At 39.3% G+C, this 16632-nt stretch overlaps 1 protein-coding gene across 3 annotated transcripts in view; it reads right to left on the bottom strand.

Moving 5' to 3' along the window:
• The window catches only part of TTC21B (tetratricopeptide repeat domain 21B), an 82254-nt gene that overhangs the window by 2250 nt on the left and 63372 nt on the right, over positions 1-16632 (bottom strand). For all 3 annotated transcript variants that reach the window (XM_021074791.1, XM_021074790.1, XM_021074792.1), the window contains 4 exons: positions 15051-15246; positions 8005-8229; positions 3999-4119; positions 276-343 (listed from right to left, as the gene is read on the bottom strand). In XM_021074791.1, the coding sequence (XP_020930450.1) occupies positions 276-343; positions 3999-4119; positions 8005-8229; positions 15051-15246 (610 nt within the window). The remainder of the gene's footprint in view (positions 1-275; positions 344-3998; positions 4120-8004; positions 8230-15050; positions 15247-16632) is intronic.

Raw genomic sequence — 16632 nt, forward strand, 5'->3', positions numbered from 1 at the left:
TTTTTTTTGAACCCTAATGAAGAACTTGTTTAAGAAAACTTTATTGTTTCCTAAACTTTGAAAACTGATTATTTCTCCCCGATGTATTTGATGAGTCATTTAACCACATTCTTTACCACATTCTTTACCTCTGTTCATGTACCTGTTGAGATTAACTAGAAGTAGGAAAATTCTTTACCACATTCTTTACCTCTGTTCATGTACCTGTTGCGATTAACTAGAAGTAGGAAAATGTGCATCTGGAAAACTTTAAGAAATCTAAATTCAGGTGTTACCTGGTGACATACGTCGATCGCATCCACATATCTTTTTGCTTTTAAGTAATTAAATGCCAGTTTGTATCCTGTGAAGACAGAAAACCAATACTGATACAGTACTGTTTGTAGAGCACACTGTTGAATTACCTTTTTGAGCCTCCTCCTTTGTTTGCTTACTCTAGTATTAGAGAACTGTTAGCTGAGGTGGTGACTGTACTAAGACAGAGAGAAATGATAATATAATAGCAGGTGGAGTGACAGTAAAGGAGAACAGATAGAAAGAAAAGAGTTGGAACGAAGGAGCACAGTGAATGTACTACTGGGCTAGAAGATGGCCCTCCCACAAATGTGATTTTGTAACTTACTAGAAAAGTCCCATTTGTTTCAGATTATAGTAAGAACACATCATAGGGCAGTAAATAACAGCTATTCATTTGTACAATACAGATTTACTTAGCACTTAACATGTCAGGCAAACTGCTTCCTATAGCCATAAGGTTTACTTTCTATTAGGAAAGAAAGTATATTATTTAAGTAATTACATGAGTACATGAATAATTTCAAAACGGAGATAAATGCTATCGAAGACAGCTACAAGCCTAGAGTGCTATCATAAGAAACCTGGTTGGGGAGGTGGTGGGTGTCAGGCAAGGTTGACACCTGAAGGATGAGGCAGAAAGTAGGCCCAGGGGATGGGAGGGGAAGCAAGAACACTGTCAGGCAGAGGGAACCATACATGTACAGGCCAGGGGTAGAGGGTGCAGAGGAACCAAGTGGACCTGGGGTACATGAGCAGAGGGCAGGGCAAGTAGGAGAGTGGCTCAGAGACAGTGGCTTAATTGTCAGATCTTCTGCATCAGTGATGAGTAATAGTTAGCACAAGTACTAACACTGAGCTGTCACATTTCAAATAGTGACAGAAGAAAGTTTTAAGACATTCTTAAATGACTCTTGCTCTCCTGTAAGAATGCTACACTAGTAAGCAAACCAAAGAGAAAACAAAAAAAAGTGGACTCAGTAAAAAAGATATGAACAACATTGTTAATCAACTATAATTCAATTAAAAAATTTAAAATACTGGAAGTTCCCTTGTGGCACAGTGGGTTATGTGGCATTGCTGCAGCTGTGGCACAGGTTGGATCCCTGGCCTGGGAACTTCTACATGCAGCAGATGTGCCAAAAAAATAAATAAATAAAAATAAAAAAGATATGCTATAATGTAAAATAATATGTAATTAATAAATACCCAATATAAAATAGGTAACTGATAAATATTTAGAAATATGAAAAAGGGAAATCTGAATGCTGTTCTTGGACTTTAATCAAAGTACCAAAGCAAATTTTTAGAAATTCAAGATATGTTTGAAAAGAATTACTGGCTAATGTAATCTTACAGTAGCAAAAAAATAAGGAATAGGAATTAACTAAAATTCATAATATTCAACACGCACACACACACACACACACATTTAGAACTGTCCAAGATGAAAACAATAAATGTCAGAGATGTAAAGCCTGTTATCATTAGAAAGGAATTATAAAATAGACCAATAAATAGTTTTTGGCATTTAAAAAGGAAAACAACCTAAGATGTCACGTCACACATGGAGACTAGAGCCAAAAAAACCTGGGCTTCAACTTTGGTTTCTGACTTCCTGACTAGCTTTGAGAACTTAGGCAAGTCACTTGAGCTGTCAATTTCAAGTTTCCACTTCCAAAAAAAAACCAGGGTTGATAACTCTTTTCTCTCTTAGTTTAATTTTAAAGATCAAATGAAATACTTGTTGTGCAATGCTTTTAAAAATATTAGAGCACCACACAAACATCAGGTTTTTTTTTTTTTCTGTGTAAACACAATTAGAAGCACAAACTTTTCATATCAAAAGAAATGTGATTCCGGTCACAAAATTTTAGAGAGGAAATAAAGGGCTAGAAATGGCAAAGAACATGTGTGTGGCAGATGCATTATTACTTGTCAGGCTTATAATCAGGAAAAAAAATGGGAGAGAGAGAGAAATGAGCTTGTGAGAGCAAGCAAGCAAGACCATGAGCAATGTGAACAGTCTCCTGACTGTCAGATAGTCTGGGAAAAGGTGTGAAGGAGAAGCATTATGTATTCTTTTCTCAGTGGATCTCAGTTCTTGGTGCCTTTCACAGTGAAGGTGTTCGAGCCTGAATCCTATGGAATGAACATGACCATGATTTTAAGGATTTTCCAACAAATGAAAAAGTAAAATAAATCCATCATTAACTTGGCCAGGCATGTTGGGGGTATTGAATGCAATGATAATCTTAAGGGAGAAACTGTAAGAACTAATTGAGAGCCTCAGAGAAATGCCTACTAAAGTCAGAGGAACTGATAAAAATCATCGATAAAATACAAAGATGACACAATGAAAGAACTAGTGAGCTGGAATCTCTATATGCTGGTCTTCCAAAGGAACATAACATTTAACTAACTGAACTTCTAACTGCATTCCTTCTGAGGAATAAAGCATCAAAACTACATGCTTTAAGGATTTGAAAGAATTTTCATTTTACAGACATTTTATTCAGTAAGAAGCACTATATCTGAGAAGGAAAAGTACTATCAATAAATGTTAGCTTCCTGTGCTCTACACAAGTCTAGCCAAATAACAGGCCTCAGGAAAATACAAGGTAGGGAAAGTCCTGAACTGATAGTTAGTGTAAAGATGACCTATCTGGCTGAGGGTTCAATTTGAGTCATTGCTGTGACACGGCTGCCGTGTCTTAGGTTAGATTAACAACCTCTAAACACCTTAAAAAAAAAAAAAAAAGAAAAGAGCTTCATTATGCACACAATTCATTCTTAAATCATACTTCAGAGCTTTTTTTGGGGGGGGGTGCACCTGAGGTATACGGATGTTCCTGAGCCAAGGATTGAACCCGCACCACCTCAGTGACCCAAGCCATGGCAGTGACAATGCCAGATCCTTAGACCACCAGGGAACTCCAAGAACTTTTTCACTTTTGGTACGACAGGTAAAGAGGGACATGGACAAATAAACATCCTTTTTCAAATGTATTTGGCCATGGAATCTAATCTCACATGCAAGTCTCTCATTTTTTTTTTAAAGAAATAACTATTAATATCTCACCCAGTATTTCAAAGCACATTTTGGTAAACCATTATTTCCAAGGGACAGCAACAAGGAGGGTGAAAGATGTGAAAGGAAGTCTCAGGAAGAATGGACAAGCACCTGGGATGGTGCGGGAGGAAACTTAGGAGAGACATGGTGGGCCATTATGTGCAAGGGGGAAAGGACTCTCTGGGTTGCTCTGGAGAACAGACAAGGGGGTGTCCACGAAGCCTGATTCAGCATGGGGATGAGCTCCCTCACAGTGTGGGGGGACAGGAGTCTCTGGCAGAACTTGAGTTAATGCAATGTTTTTCTAACTTCCTTCACAATGGAACACTTTCCCCCACAGTATTATCATTTTGGAAACAGTAGATGGTGAAGGGAGAGAAAAGAGCAGAATTAGATTAGATGTCCTTCTAAGGTGACTAAGGTTGAGTTTGAATCTCAGGAAACTATACCTAATAACTATCAGTGGCTCATAATCTTTTATGAATATAAAACTTATTTTCAGAAGGACTGAAAATGTGGGGCTTTAATGTATATTTTGTTCTTAAAAAGAAAATCAAATGCATTGAAATGAAGATTTATATATAAAACCCATGTTTTCTGTGAAAACCTAGTGTTGAAATTTTAAACTTACCTACTGCTGGATTTGCCTGATTGCCATGTTTCCATGCCATCTCGTAGTTTAAGGCAGCATCTGCATATGCTTGTTCTTTTTCCATAATGTATCCCATATATTCATAAGCTTTGCAGCAAGACTTAAGAGAAACAGAAGCTGTATCAATAACTTAAACTAAGTCCAGTTAAGATTTTATGGAGTGCTGATACAGGTCAACCATATTAGCTCATTTAAATGACACATAAAACTGGTTTTCAACCTTGGCTATGCAATCAAGTCATCTGTGGGATGTAAAAAAAAGATTCTGATGCCAAGCCCCCACCCCAAACCTACAAAACCAGGATTCTGGAGTGAGAGGGAAGAACACGTTTTATACATATACATATATATGTACATTTTTTATTTTAAATAATTTCAATCTTCCTGGAGTTCCCATTGTGGCACAGTGATTAACGAATCCGACTAGGAACCATGAGCTTGTGGTTCGATCCCTGGCCTGCTCAGTGGGTTAAGGATCTGGTGCTGCTGTGAGCTGTGGTGTAGGTCGCAGACGCAGCTCGGGATCCCACGTTGCTGTGGCTCTGGCGTAGACCAGCGGCTACAGCTCCGATTAGACCCCTAGCCTGGAAACTTCATATGCCGTGGAAGCAACCATAAAAAAGGCAAAAAGACAAAATAATAATAATAATAATTTCAATACATACAGATATAGAACAATATAATGCACCCCATGAACCCTTATATTCAACAATTAACTAATGATTAACACTGTTTCACCTGTACCGCATACATTTATCCTTATGTATTACCAGATAAAAAAATCCTCAGATACTAATATTTCATCCATTGATATTTTAGTATGCCTCTTTAAAAATAAGGACATAATGGAGTTCCTATTTTGGCTCAGGACTAATGAACCCAACTAGTATCCATAAAGACAAGGGTTCGATCCTTGGCCTCAGTCTTTGGGTTAAGGATCCAGCATTGCCATGAGCTGTGGTGTAGCTTGCAGATGCAGCTGCAGCTTGGATCCAACATTGCTGTGGCTGTGGCGTAGCAAAACAAAGAAAAAAAAAAAAGACATATCACACCTAAAACATAACAAGTCCTTGAAATCACCAAATACCCAGTCACTATTCAAATTTCAAATGGTCTTAATGTAATTTTTTGTTTGTTTGTCAGGATCAGGATCCAAATAAGGCCCACACACCGTGAATGGTTGAGATGTCTCTATAAACTTCCTTTTGATCTAAAAGTTGCCCCTTCATCTTTTTCCTGGCAATTAAATGTAGCAGAAACAAGAATGTTTATCCTAGCTTCCCACAGCCCAGATTTAGTTGAGTGCATCTTTGTGGCAGTTATGTAATATATTCCTATGTCATTGATATTTCCTGGAAATTATTTTAGATGTAGAGGTTTGGATCTGGTTTTGATTTGGAGGAAAGAAGTGAAACTATTCACTTCGTATATCAGTGTTCTACTGAGCCATTCTGCTCCTTAGGAAAAAGTAAAAATGCACAACGCTGTGTACATGTTTTGGGTATTTTTTAATTGCTATTTTTTTTTTCTGGAATGTTAACTTTAAAAAATTGAAAAAGAGAAAAGTAGGTGCATTAAAACTCACATTACTTTATGTTTGAATATTTTCTCTTCAAGTTTACTTTCCTGATTTTAATGCAAGAAAATATTTTACTACTATTTTCATGAAAACCATTAACCATAAAAAATACAAACAAACATGAATAAAGGTGTACATTTTCCCTTTTGCTTCAGGCTTCAACAGAGCTTGGCATAGCACTGAAAGATCCTACCTGTTTCACATTTTAATTTTTTGATTTTTTTAAAAAAAGTGCATTAAATCTCATTTATCTTGATCTCTACAATGGACTGAATGTTTGTGTCCCCCCCAAATTTATGTTGAAATCCTAACTTCCAATGTGGTAGTGTTTGGTGGTGAGGCTCTGGAGAGGTGATTAAGGTCATGAAGGCAGAGCCCTCCTGAAGGGGATTAGTGCCCATATAAGAGGGACCTCAGAGGGCTCTCCTGCCCTCCTTTGCTGCCATGTGCAGACACAAAGAAAACTCAATAGTTTGCAACTGGGAAGAGGGCCCTCACCAGAACCCAACCATGCTGGCCTCCTGATCTTGGACTTCTAGCATCTAGAACTGTGAGAAATAAACTTATGTTGTTTATAAGCCACCCAGTCTGTGGCACTTTGTTACAGCAGCATCAGTTAACTAAGAAAATGACTGAGATTTTAAATGCCCCTTTAAATTTTGGACCCGAAGAGTTACCGTCATGGTTCAGCAGATAACGAACCCGACTAGTATCCATGAGGATGTGGGTTCCATCCCTGGCCTCGCTCAGTGGGTTAAGGATCCTGTGTTGCTGTGACGTAGGCCGGCGGCTATAGCTCCAATTGAACCCCTAGCCTGGGAACCTCCATGTGTCGCTGGTTCAGCCCTAAAAAGCCAAAAAAAAAAAAAAAAAAAAAAAAAAAAAAAAAAAAATGGACCTGAAATGCATGTTTCACTTGTGTCACCCCAGTCTGGCCCCATCACCATAGATAGAGTGTTCTTCCAGCAGGAGGCCCGTAATGCTATGATGTTATACCCATTCATTAAGTCATCAGGGTTGGAAAATACTGAGATTCTGTTTATTAGCTGGAAAACATCTATAATGAGAAACATCCTTTCTACTATTTCATTACCCAGCAGTATGATTCATAAAGAAAAGGCGGGATAAATGCTTACTTCTTTCCCTTTTATTTGTCAGCTTTAGAAATAGTTGTGTATCAGTGGTGACCAATTAGAGCTTTGTTCTTTTTTGGATCTGTGTAAACTCATGGACTTAAAACATATTGGTGTGTTGTAATACACCGCAGTTGATTCTGACATCTACTGCCTCAATGTGAACTAGTGGGAGTGTCCTCAAGTTGGCTCCTGAGTCCCTGACTTGACTCCAATAATCTCTGATAGCTTCCTTGCCATCTGGTATGACAAGATGGCCTAGCGTCATCTTGCACATTTCCTGCCCTAGATCTGGATGATTTCCATCCTTTAATTGCATAATTCAAAGTTTCTAGGCTCTACTTCCTGAATCTCCTGCTTCCAATACTGACAGGCCTAAGTAGCAGGGCTGACACCTCTAAAGCAGCCGTCATGTTCAACCATGCAATGCACTGCTGTCTGTGTTCTGGCAAATCGAAATTCTATTTGCATGGAAATCTTCATTCACATGCAATCTTGCTTAATCCAAGATTAGACATGTAAGAGTCAGCTACTTAGCAGTTTAGATTTTTAAATATCTATTAATGCACATTCTGTTTTGTAAGGCCAATGTAACTTAAATTATATGTATGAACTATAAGTTGATAAATGGCTTGATGTTTTAGGTTTTTAAAATTCCTAAGAAACTAACTTAATAGTATTAGATGAGCGTGTCTCCTCTTTGAAAAACAAGTAATCCATTTTTTAAATACAATATGCCCAAAGGGATAAAACAATCTTTAAGGACTTTAAGATTTTCCAATCTTATACCTAACGATAAGGACTTTTTATTAAACAAATCAAATTAAATGCTAAAAAGACTTTTCCCCACAAAATACATTATGCAGAGTGGATTCTAATAATGGGAAAATAACATGCAGCTGCAGTACATTCATCAAGCATATTTCTTAATTGGAGGGACAGACGTCCGCAATTAATGTTCTTCTGCAATTTTCATTAGCTCTAGGATGAGATGATAATCACAGGCATATGCTTGACATTCCAGAAACACTTTCTGTAAGCAGGGCGTACCACAGCTGAAACTTGAAACTGCATAAATCTCTATTTTTCTTTATTTTCAAGGGCAAATGGCTTCTTTTTTGTTATTAATGTTTTCTGATTGTGGTAAGAATAAGCATTTAATTTTCCAGAAATATGCAGAAATCCCTAGAAATGGACTAATACTCTAAATACCTATCACAGAAAGCTTATACAACAAAGGATAGCAGTTATTTTTGACTCTTCAGTTACCTACCCTATTGTGACGCAGGCACCGTTTTAACAGTTCTTCTGCCATGTCGTACTTTGCTGATTGAATATAAATATCAGCAAGCAGCAGCCAACTCCTCTCAAAGTCCTCAGCATCAATAGGATTCCAGTTCATTTTTGCAATCCGCTTCAGCTGATTGCGGGCTCTTGGGGTTTGTTTCAAGATCATATAAGCTGTTGCCATTCCCAAAAGTGCTGGAATATGATCCTTCTGTAAGAAAACAAAAAAGGGAGTTCCCGTCGTGGCGCAGTGGTTAACGAATCCGACTAGGAACCATGAGGTTGCGGGTTCAGTCCCTGCCCTTGCTCAGTGGGTTAACGATCCGGCGTTGCCATGAGCTGTGGTGTAGATTGCAGATGCGGCTCGGATCCCGTGTTGCTGTAGCTCTGGCATAGGCTGGTGGCTACAGCTCCGATTAGACCCCTAGCCTGGGAACCTCCATATGCCACAGGAGCGGCCCAAGAAATAGCAAAAAAAAAAAAAAAAGAAAACAAAAAAGTTAGGCCCCCAGATACACAAACATAAATGTCCTATGTTTAGAAGAAAAACACATGGAGAGTAGCAAGTGCTACATAACGAAGGGACTAGCCTGTGGATTCTATTTCTGGATTCACTTAAACACTGTAATGTGGTCATTATTTAACATACCAAGTAACCTCGGGCTACCCGAATGAACCATGTGGTCAAGATAATTCAGTGAGAATGCAGGTACCATAACCACACAATTCCAGACAGTTACGACAATTTGATCTTTAAGGGGATGACCAGCTGTTTTAGTTTTGTACAGATACAGAAAAACTAAAGCTATTTCAGTGAATATTTGTGTTTCAGATATGGCATTCTGGGCTCCTTAGTTCTTTGACCTATAATACAGGAATAATAGAGTGATTTACCTACAAATGATATTCCTTATCTATATTGACTTCTATTGCTGTTTTCCCTCTCCCTCTTCATTTTGTTCAAAACCCTCTTCTCCCAATAAAGTCTGACCAATGAAATGTTTGTAAATAATGCATGCAATTAATTAATCACTTGGAAATTAGGTGAAATAAACTCATGCCTAAAAATATGCTTTTAGATTTGGAATCTGCAGCTCCTTGATAGTAATTAAAGAACACGATGTTCTTTAAGACAGAATCAAAAATGTCACTCTGTGAAATCAACAAGTTAATAAGAATTGGTATAAAATGGAGATTATTAGTGATTTATCTAGAAAACTAACACCTAAGCAATAATGTATATGTGTCTGACAAAGAGTGCTCCTCAGATTGCAGTGGAGGGATTTTTGTGATGCTTTTATAACTAGAAAGGCTTTCATATAAAATATAAAAGATGAGAAACAGGGATTTAGAAATGATAATATCATGGCTACAATAAAGGTGTGGTGTAGGATAGCAAATTTCGGTAACTAGTATTAAGGAACAAAATGAGAGTAGAGTGGTACAATGTCCAACAGTGATCACGGTTGGAAATCACAAACAACCCTGCAATAGAGAAGGGCAGTTCATTAAAGCCTAATGAACACAGCTTGTAGGAATATAAAACTTCCCTGGGTTTAGTTTTATGTTTATCAATAAACTTTCAATATGTAATCTGTTCTAATTAAGGAATGGCAGAAAGGTTTTTATTTGAATGCCAAATCCAACTAATGAGATAGTATATTTTGAAAATGTATGGGATATTATCAATTATTGAACCATACCCTGATCCCAGGTGGGCTAGAGAGGAAAGAAAAGAGACTTGCCATGTATTTGTCAGTCAGATCCTAGAACAGCCCAAGAAGAGAAGGTTCCTAGAAAAATGTCCAGACTTATCCACATACTAAAAATATCCCACGCTATATACTTAAAAATAAGCTCTCTGATTTTAAAACAGCATACCTTGAGTTAGATTAGAATGAATCAATTCCTCACAGCTTGATCACTCCTGAGTGAACTAAAGAATGGTTTCTAAAACTGCAAACCTGCATTCTAACCCCAGCGTTAGACCCAGGATGCCTTTTCTGGTGCAGACAACCTAAGAAGTTCAGCCAGCTTCTCTCTCTCTCTGTCACTCTAAACTGCAACAACTTTACACAAGACAGTACAGCTCTATCATAAAAAAAAGTTCAAGGTATCAGGAAGAAAGCAAGTGGAAAGACTTTAGTTTGGGTTTAATGCATTTTCCACTGTTTTCTCCCATGCCTTCCTGGCACATACATACCTCTTTTTCAATCTGAACATTGCATAATGCTGTGAATATACTCTAGGCTTTAAAGCCTCCCTACCTTTGTTCACATTTCTACCTTAACTTACAAGGCACTTCCCCATCTCTGCTTGTGAAAAAGCAATTTATTACAGTAGTTCCTTTTTTTTTTTTTTTTTTTGTCTTTTTAGGGCCACACCCGTGGCACATGGAAGTTCCAGGCTACGGGTCCAATCATGTATTTAGTTTTCTGAGGAAACTACACCACAGCCACAGCAACTTGGGATCTGAGATGTGTCTGTGGCCTACACTACAGCTTGGAAACACTTGATCCTTAACCCACTGAGCAAGGCCAGGGATTGAACCTTCGTCCTCACGGATACTAGTCAGGTTTGTTACCGCTGAGCCATGATGGGAACTCCTATTCCGGTTCTTCTTAAATCATTTCTTCTCCACAGAAAGGGTCTCCCAGCTCTCTTATCACTGTCTCCTACAGCACTTTTATTTTTTAAATTAAAAAAAAATTAGTTGGTTTACAATGTGCCAATTTCTGCTGTACAGCAAAATGACTCAGTTATACGCACATGTTTTTTTTTTTAATATTCTTTTCCATCATGGTCTATCCTAGGAGACTGGATATATAGTTCCCTTTGCTATACAGTAGGACCTCACTGCTTATCCATTCTAAATGTAATAGTTGCATCTACTAAGCCCAAATTCCCAGACCATCCCTCTCACTCCCTGCTGGCAGCAAGTCTGTTCTTTTACGTCTGTGAGTCTGTTTCTGTTTTATAGATAGGTTCATTTGTGCATGTTTTGGATTCCACATGAAAGTGATATCATATGGTATTTGTCTTTCTCTTTCTGACTTACTTCACTTAGTATGAGAATCTCTAGTGTATCCATGATGCTTCAGATGACATTTCATTCTTTTTTATGGCTGAGTAATATTCCATTGTGTATATATACCACATCTCTTTAATTCATCTGTTGGTGGACATTTAGGTTGTTTCCATATCTTAGCTATTGTGAATAGTGCTGCAATGAACACAGGGGTGCCAGATCTTTCTGAACTATAGTTTTGTCTGGATATATGCCCAGAGTGGGATTACTGGGCTATACGGTAGTTCTATATTTAGTTTTCTGAGGAAACTCTATACTGTTTTCCATAGCAGTTGTACAAATTTACATTTTCTACCAAGAGTGGAGGGTACCCTTTTCTCCACACCCTCTCCAGCACTTGTTACTTGCAGACTTGTTAATGATGGCCATTCTGACTGATATGAAGTGGTACCTCATTGTAGTTTTGATTTGCACTGCTATATCATTAGCATCCTGGGGTAGCTTGTGTGTGATTTAATATTTTTTTTTGGCATGAGGGCTGTTTTTGATTTGGATGCTTTTCCTCTCTTCTCAGTGTGTGTAGGCCATAATCCCCTTAATAGGGGGTGTGCAGGTACATGGCCCATCCCAAGGAGGTGGGGCAAGTGATGGTGGGCTGCTTATTTCCAAGCAGATAGAGGTGATGGGAAGGGCCCAGTTTCAGGACCTCAGTGGCAGGGGCAATCCCCAAAGGGGTGGGGGTGGCAGGAGGCACCCAGTCATGGGACCCTAGGCAGTGGCAGGCTGTGCCTACCTCTGGTGTCCGAGGTGGCAGCAGTGGCTTGAGCCCACTCCTGTAGCCTGTGCAAGCAGTGCCCTGCCACCTGGGAGCCCTTATTCAGACAAAGATGTTCCTATGGCAGTCCTGCTTCTCTTCTCTCACTCCTTGCCTCTCTAGCAGCCCTGGCCTTCCCCAGCACTCCTAGGCTCTGGCCTACCACACCCTAACCCCCTCAGGCTGTTTCCACACAGCCGGCCCCAGTCCTCTCCCCAAGTCTGAGCTCTCAGCCTCAGCATATAGACCTCACCCACCCCAGTTGAGGAGTGTCTCAGGCTGGGTCTGTGTGGCTCTCTTTTGGCTTTCTCTTCCTCTGACCGGCAGCTGTGCTGCTCTTCTCTGAGGCTTTGAAGCTCCCCCTCTTTCAAGGCTGATCTTCCAGCCAGTCAGGGAGCCTCCCAGTGTGCAGAAATCTTTCTTCATTCACAGCTCCCTCCTAGGGGTGCTGGTCCTGTCCTGATTCCTTTCTCTCCTCTTTTTTCTCCCTTTGGTCTACCCAGTTATGTAGAGATTTTCTTGCCCTTTTGGAAATGTGAGGTCTGCCAGCGTTTAGGAGATGTTCTGTGAGAATCGTTCTACATGTGGATGTATTTCTGATGTTATTTGTGGGAGAAGGTGAGCTCCACGTCCTACTCCTCCCCCATCTTGATCCCATCCCAACAGCGCTTTTATTTGCAACTTTAGAATAGAATGTAACAGATTTTGATTTGTACTACAGTCAGTATGATTGTCTCGCCTTCCCTAGATGATGAAAAACTTGAAGAAAGGGGCTGTATGTGGTTTATCTTTGTGATTCCGCCTGTGCTTAGCACACCCTAGCTGCTTAATGAATATTCATTGCACTTAATATATGCAACCTATGAGTTAAAAGGCAAAAAATGCAAGATAAAATTTATTTATTTATTTTATTTTATTTTTGGCTTTTTGCCTTTTCTAGGGCCGCTCTTGCGGCATATGGAGGTTCCTAGGCTAGGGGTCTAATCAAAGCTGTAGCCGCCGGCCTTTGCCAGGGCCACAGCAATGTGGGATCTGAGCTGTGTCTGTGACCTACACCACAGCTCACGGCAAAACCAGATCCTTAACCCACTGAGCGAGGCCAGGGATCAAACCTGCAACCTCATGGTTCCTAGTCAGATTCATTAACCACTGCGCCACAACGGGAACTCCAAGGTAAAATTCATTTAGGAAACTTCAGTTTATCCATCAGTCTTTGGACAGTGTGGTTAGTAAACAGATTTGAGGATAGTATATTACTAATCCCATATCTAAGAATGATAAAAAATCATGCAGTCTCACCAAACAAACAAAAAAACCCAAAAAAACTGGCACTATTTCTTTCTAGGAAATAGCTGTGATGTCACATTACTGCCTTTGTGTTTCAAGCCTCCCAGTTTAACCCCCCCTTACATGATGGAATGTTCCTTCACAACATTCAGTTGCTCTGACACCTTACTTGAAATGGTGCTTCATCATGTTCTTAGGGATGTTCTTAGACTTATAGGGCAGTCCTATTTCGGGTTCAGGCAGCTGCTGTTATCCATCTGCTGCCGCACAGCCAATTCAACTGAGCACAACCCCTGAGAACACTATGTCAATGTCAGTAGAAGGGCTCTGCTCAAGGATGAATCTCTGTGGCTGCTACCTGGTTGTTTTGTCCTCAAGGTGGCTTACAGTGGTCGTCAAGTGCCACGACGGACACTTACAACCAAACACCAATAGGAGTTGAAGGTTTTCCAAAGCCCTCCAGGGTCCTGGGAGGCAGAAGAAAAGGGTGACCGTAGGGTTTTTTTGGTACTTTATTATCACTATAACCTCTGAATCACTTCTGTGTATCCTCTGAGAGGCCCCAAATTATGAGTCTTCCACGGTCTACAACACTGGTGAGTAGAAGAGCATGAAATCCCAAGTATATGCTTAGAACTAGCTATTACCAACCGTTGATGGGGTAGCTACCTGGAATTCCTTTCTTTTTTTTTTTTTTTTTTTTTTTGTTGTTGTTGTTGTTGTTATTGTTGCTATTTCTTGGGCCGCTCCCGTGGCATATGGAGGTTCCCAGGCTAGGGGTTGAATCGGAGCTGTAGCCACCGGCCTACGCCAGAGCCACAGCAACTTAGGGTCCGAGCCGCGTCTGCAACCTACACCACAGCTCACGGCAACGCCGGATCATTAACCCACTGAGCAAGGGCAGGGACCGAACCCGCAACCTCATGGTTCCTAGTCGGATTCGTTAACCACTGCGCCACGACGGGAACTCCTGGAATTCCTTTCTTAATAACGAATAATTAGAGAAATACACCACTGTGTGAGAGAAGAAAAAAAACACCCAGAAGGTAAAAAGGGAGGGAGTTCCCATCGTGGCTCAGTGGAAATGAATCTGACTAGTATCCATGAGGACACATGTTCCATCCCTGGCCTCGCTCAGTGGGTTAAGGACCTGGCACTGCCTGTGAGCTGTGGCAATGGCTGCAGACATGGCTTGGATCTGGAGTTGCTATGCCTGTGGCGTAAGCCAGCGGCTATTGCTCCGACTCGACCCCTAGCCTGGGAACCTCCATATGCTGTGGGTGCAGCCCCTCCCAAAAAAATAAAAGACAGAAGATAAAAGAGGAGGGATGCATTTGAATGGGATGAAAAGAGGAGAAAGCCTTTGATCTAATAATAATAAATGATTTATTATTAAATAATATTAACATTTAATACTTATTAATAGTATTATTATTTCGGGGGTGATTTCTGTGTTGCTAAATAACAACATAATTATTTGCATGACTGATTTATAAGTTGTTGGTACTGATCTCCCTTAGCCCTAGAGCTGGAAAAATTTAAGTTCATGTAAGTGAAAAAGTGAGATCAAGGTAACCACGTGTCTATCTTCACTTAGTAAGTTAACCTAGGCTGCACCTAACACAGAGGATAAAGCCACTCCCTTCAGAATTAATGAAAGCCCTCTTGCAGGATTTCCTTTCTCAAGAATTCACTGTTCTAATAGAGAGAGAAATAATAACATTAACAATGCCTCCTTTGAAAACAAAAGTACATGATATAAAATTACACCAAAATATACATCTAACTTTTGAAAACAGTAAATAATGAAGTCAATCTTCAGAAAATAAACAATGAATCAAAATACGTATTTCTATACTACCAAGGAAATGTAACGTGAGGTTGAAAAAGAAAATTTACTAACCTCGGATGTTGCTATTTCGGTGAAGGTATTTAACGCCTGCTCAACGTTAGATTTCTGTTTGGTGGCCATTAAGCAATAGTTTTCCATTATGCGAAGCTGTACGTGACCATCAACAGTCTGAGGTTTTAGTTCTTTGAGGAGCTTTTCTGCTGTTCTCACTGCTAACTGCACAGATTCTTGCTTCTCAGATGAATTACTGTATGCAATAAAAACTCTCTTAATGTTATAAAAACTCTTTTAGGTCTATTACTCATGAAGTAAAATTCACTGAGCTTAGAATGAGGTACACTGGTGTCTATTTTTCTCACCGATTTAAAAATAATCCTTTTGGAGAATGTCACACATAATACAGAGTAGAGCACAGTTACGGTTTTAAAAACAAAACTAATATAGTTTCCATAAAACACCATTAAACATTTACTCACTTTAGATTGAAAAAAAAAATTGGATAATATCCACATGTGGTGTGTTCATTTTAGCTAATACTAAACAGGAATTTAGGATAAGCAGAATCATACAACTATCATGCAGTGTATCTACACAGAAAATGCAAGAAGGGAGACTATAAAATATTGTAAATCAACTATACTTCAATTTTTAAAAATTAATTTTTAAAAAGGAGCAGAAAGTAACTAACCTTGTTAAAGCACTTAGTATGTGCCAAGCACTGTATTATTTTATTATTTCATTTGGTCATGCTGAATCTATTTTATATATGTGAAAACTGAGGCTCCAACAGGTAATTTGTCAAAGGTCACAGAGATAATAAATGTTGAACCTGGGACTTGAATTTAAGTTTGCTGGACATATAAAATACACTTAATTTTTTCCTACCCAGTTGCCTATCAGACTCTCAGAAAAGAAATTCTGTATTTGTCAAAAGGTTGTAAATTTCAAGTGCAATAACAAATTGAATGTGGAATGGCAGTGTTCTTATATACATACCCACACGTGGATATAATGTATAAATAAATCAATTAACGAAATAGAATTAAATTCTCAAAGCCTATCACTAAAACCATTGACCTTCTCAGGCTTTTATCTTCTCTAAAACAGTTTACACTGTTGGTAACCTTCCTGCAAGCTCCCCTCCTTTTGCTTCTGTAATGTTACCCAGTTTTCATTGTCTTTCCACTAAAATGACTGGCCTTTCCTGACCCCCTTCCTCCTCCAGTTCCCTTAAATGTTAGCAAGCCCAAACTTAAGTTCTCAGACTTCTGCTACCATGTTCTACTCAAAACGAGGCCATTCATGGGGTTCCAGTTACCCACTCTGAGTACCTGTCTCCCAAATCTGTGCATCCAGCTGTGACCCTTTTCTTCTGAGTTTTATAGTCTGAGTTTGGTTTAACTACTTGCAGAAGATTTCCATGGGGACAGCCTATAATTGCATACAAGTATGTAACCTTAACCTTTCTAAAACAAAAAATAAACATGCCTCTTCCCTGCTCTAAATCTTTTAATGGTCTTTATAATCCAAGCCTTAGAACCTGATTGCTGAGAGATTTCAGTGACGGATTCCAACTTCTCCCACTCCTCTAGGCATCTCCCTTTGACTGCTTTGCACTGCTATGATTTCTATG

Source organism: Sus scrofa, chromosome 15 (genome assembly GCF_000003025.6).
Source record: "Sus scrofa isolate TJ Tabasco breed Duroc chromosome 15, Sscrofa11.1, whole genome shotgun sequence".
NCBI lineage: Eukaryota > Metazoa > Chordata > Mammalia > Artiodactyla > Suidae > Sus > Sus scrofa.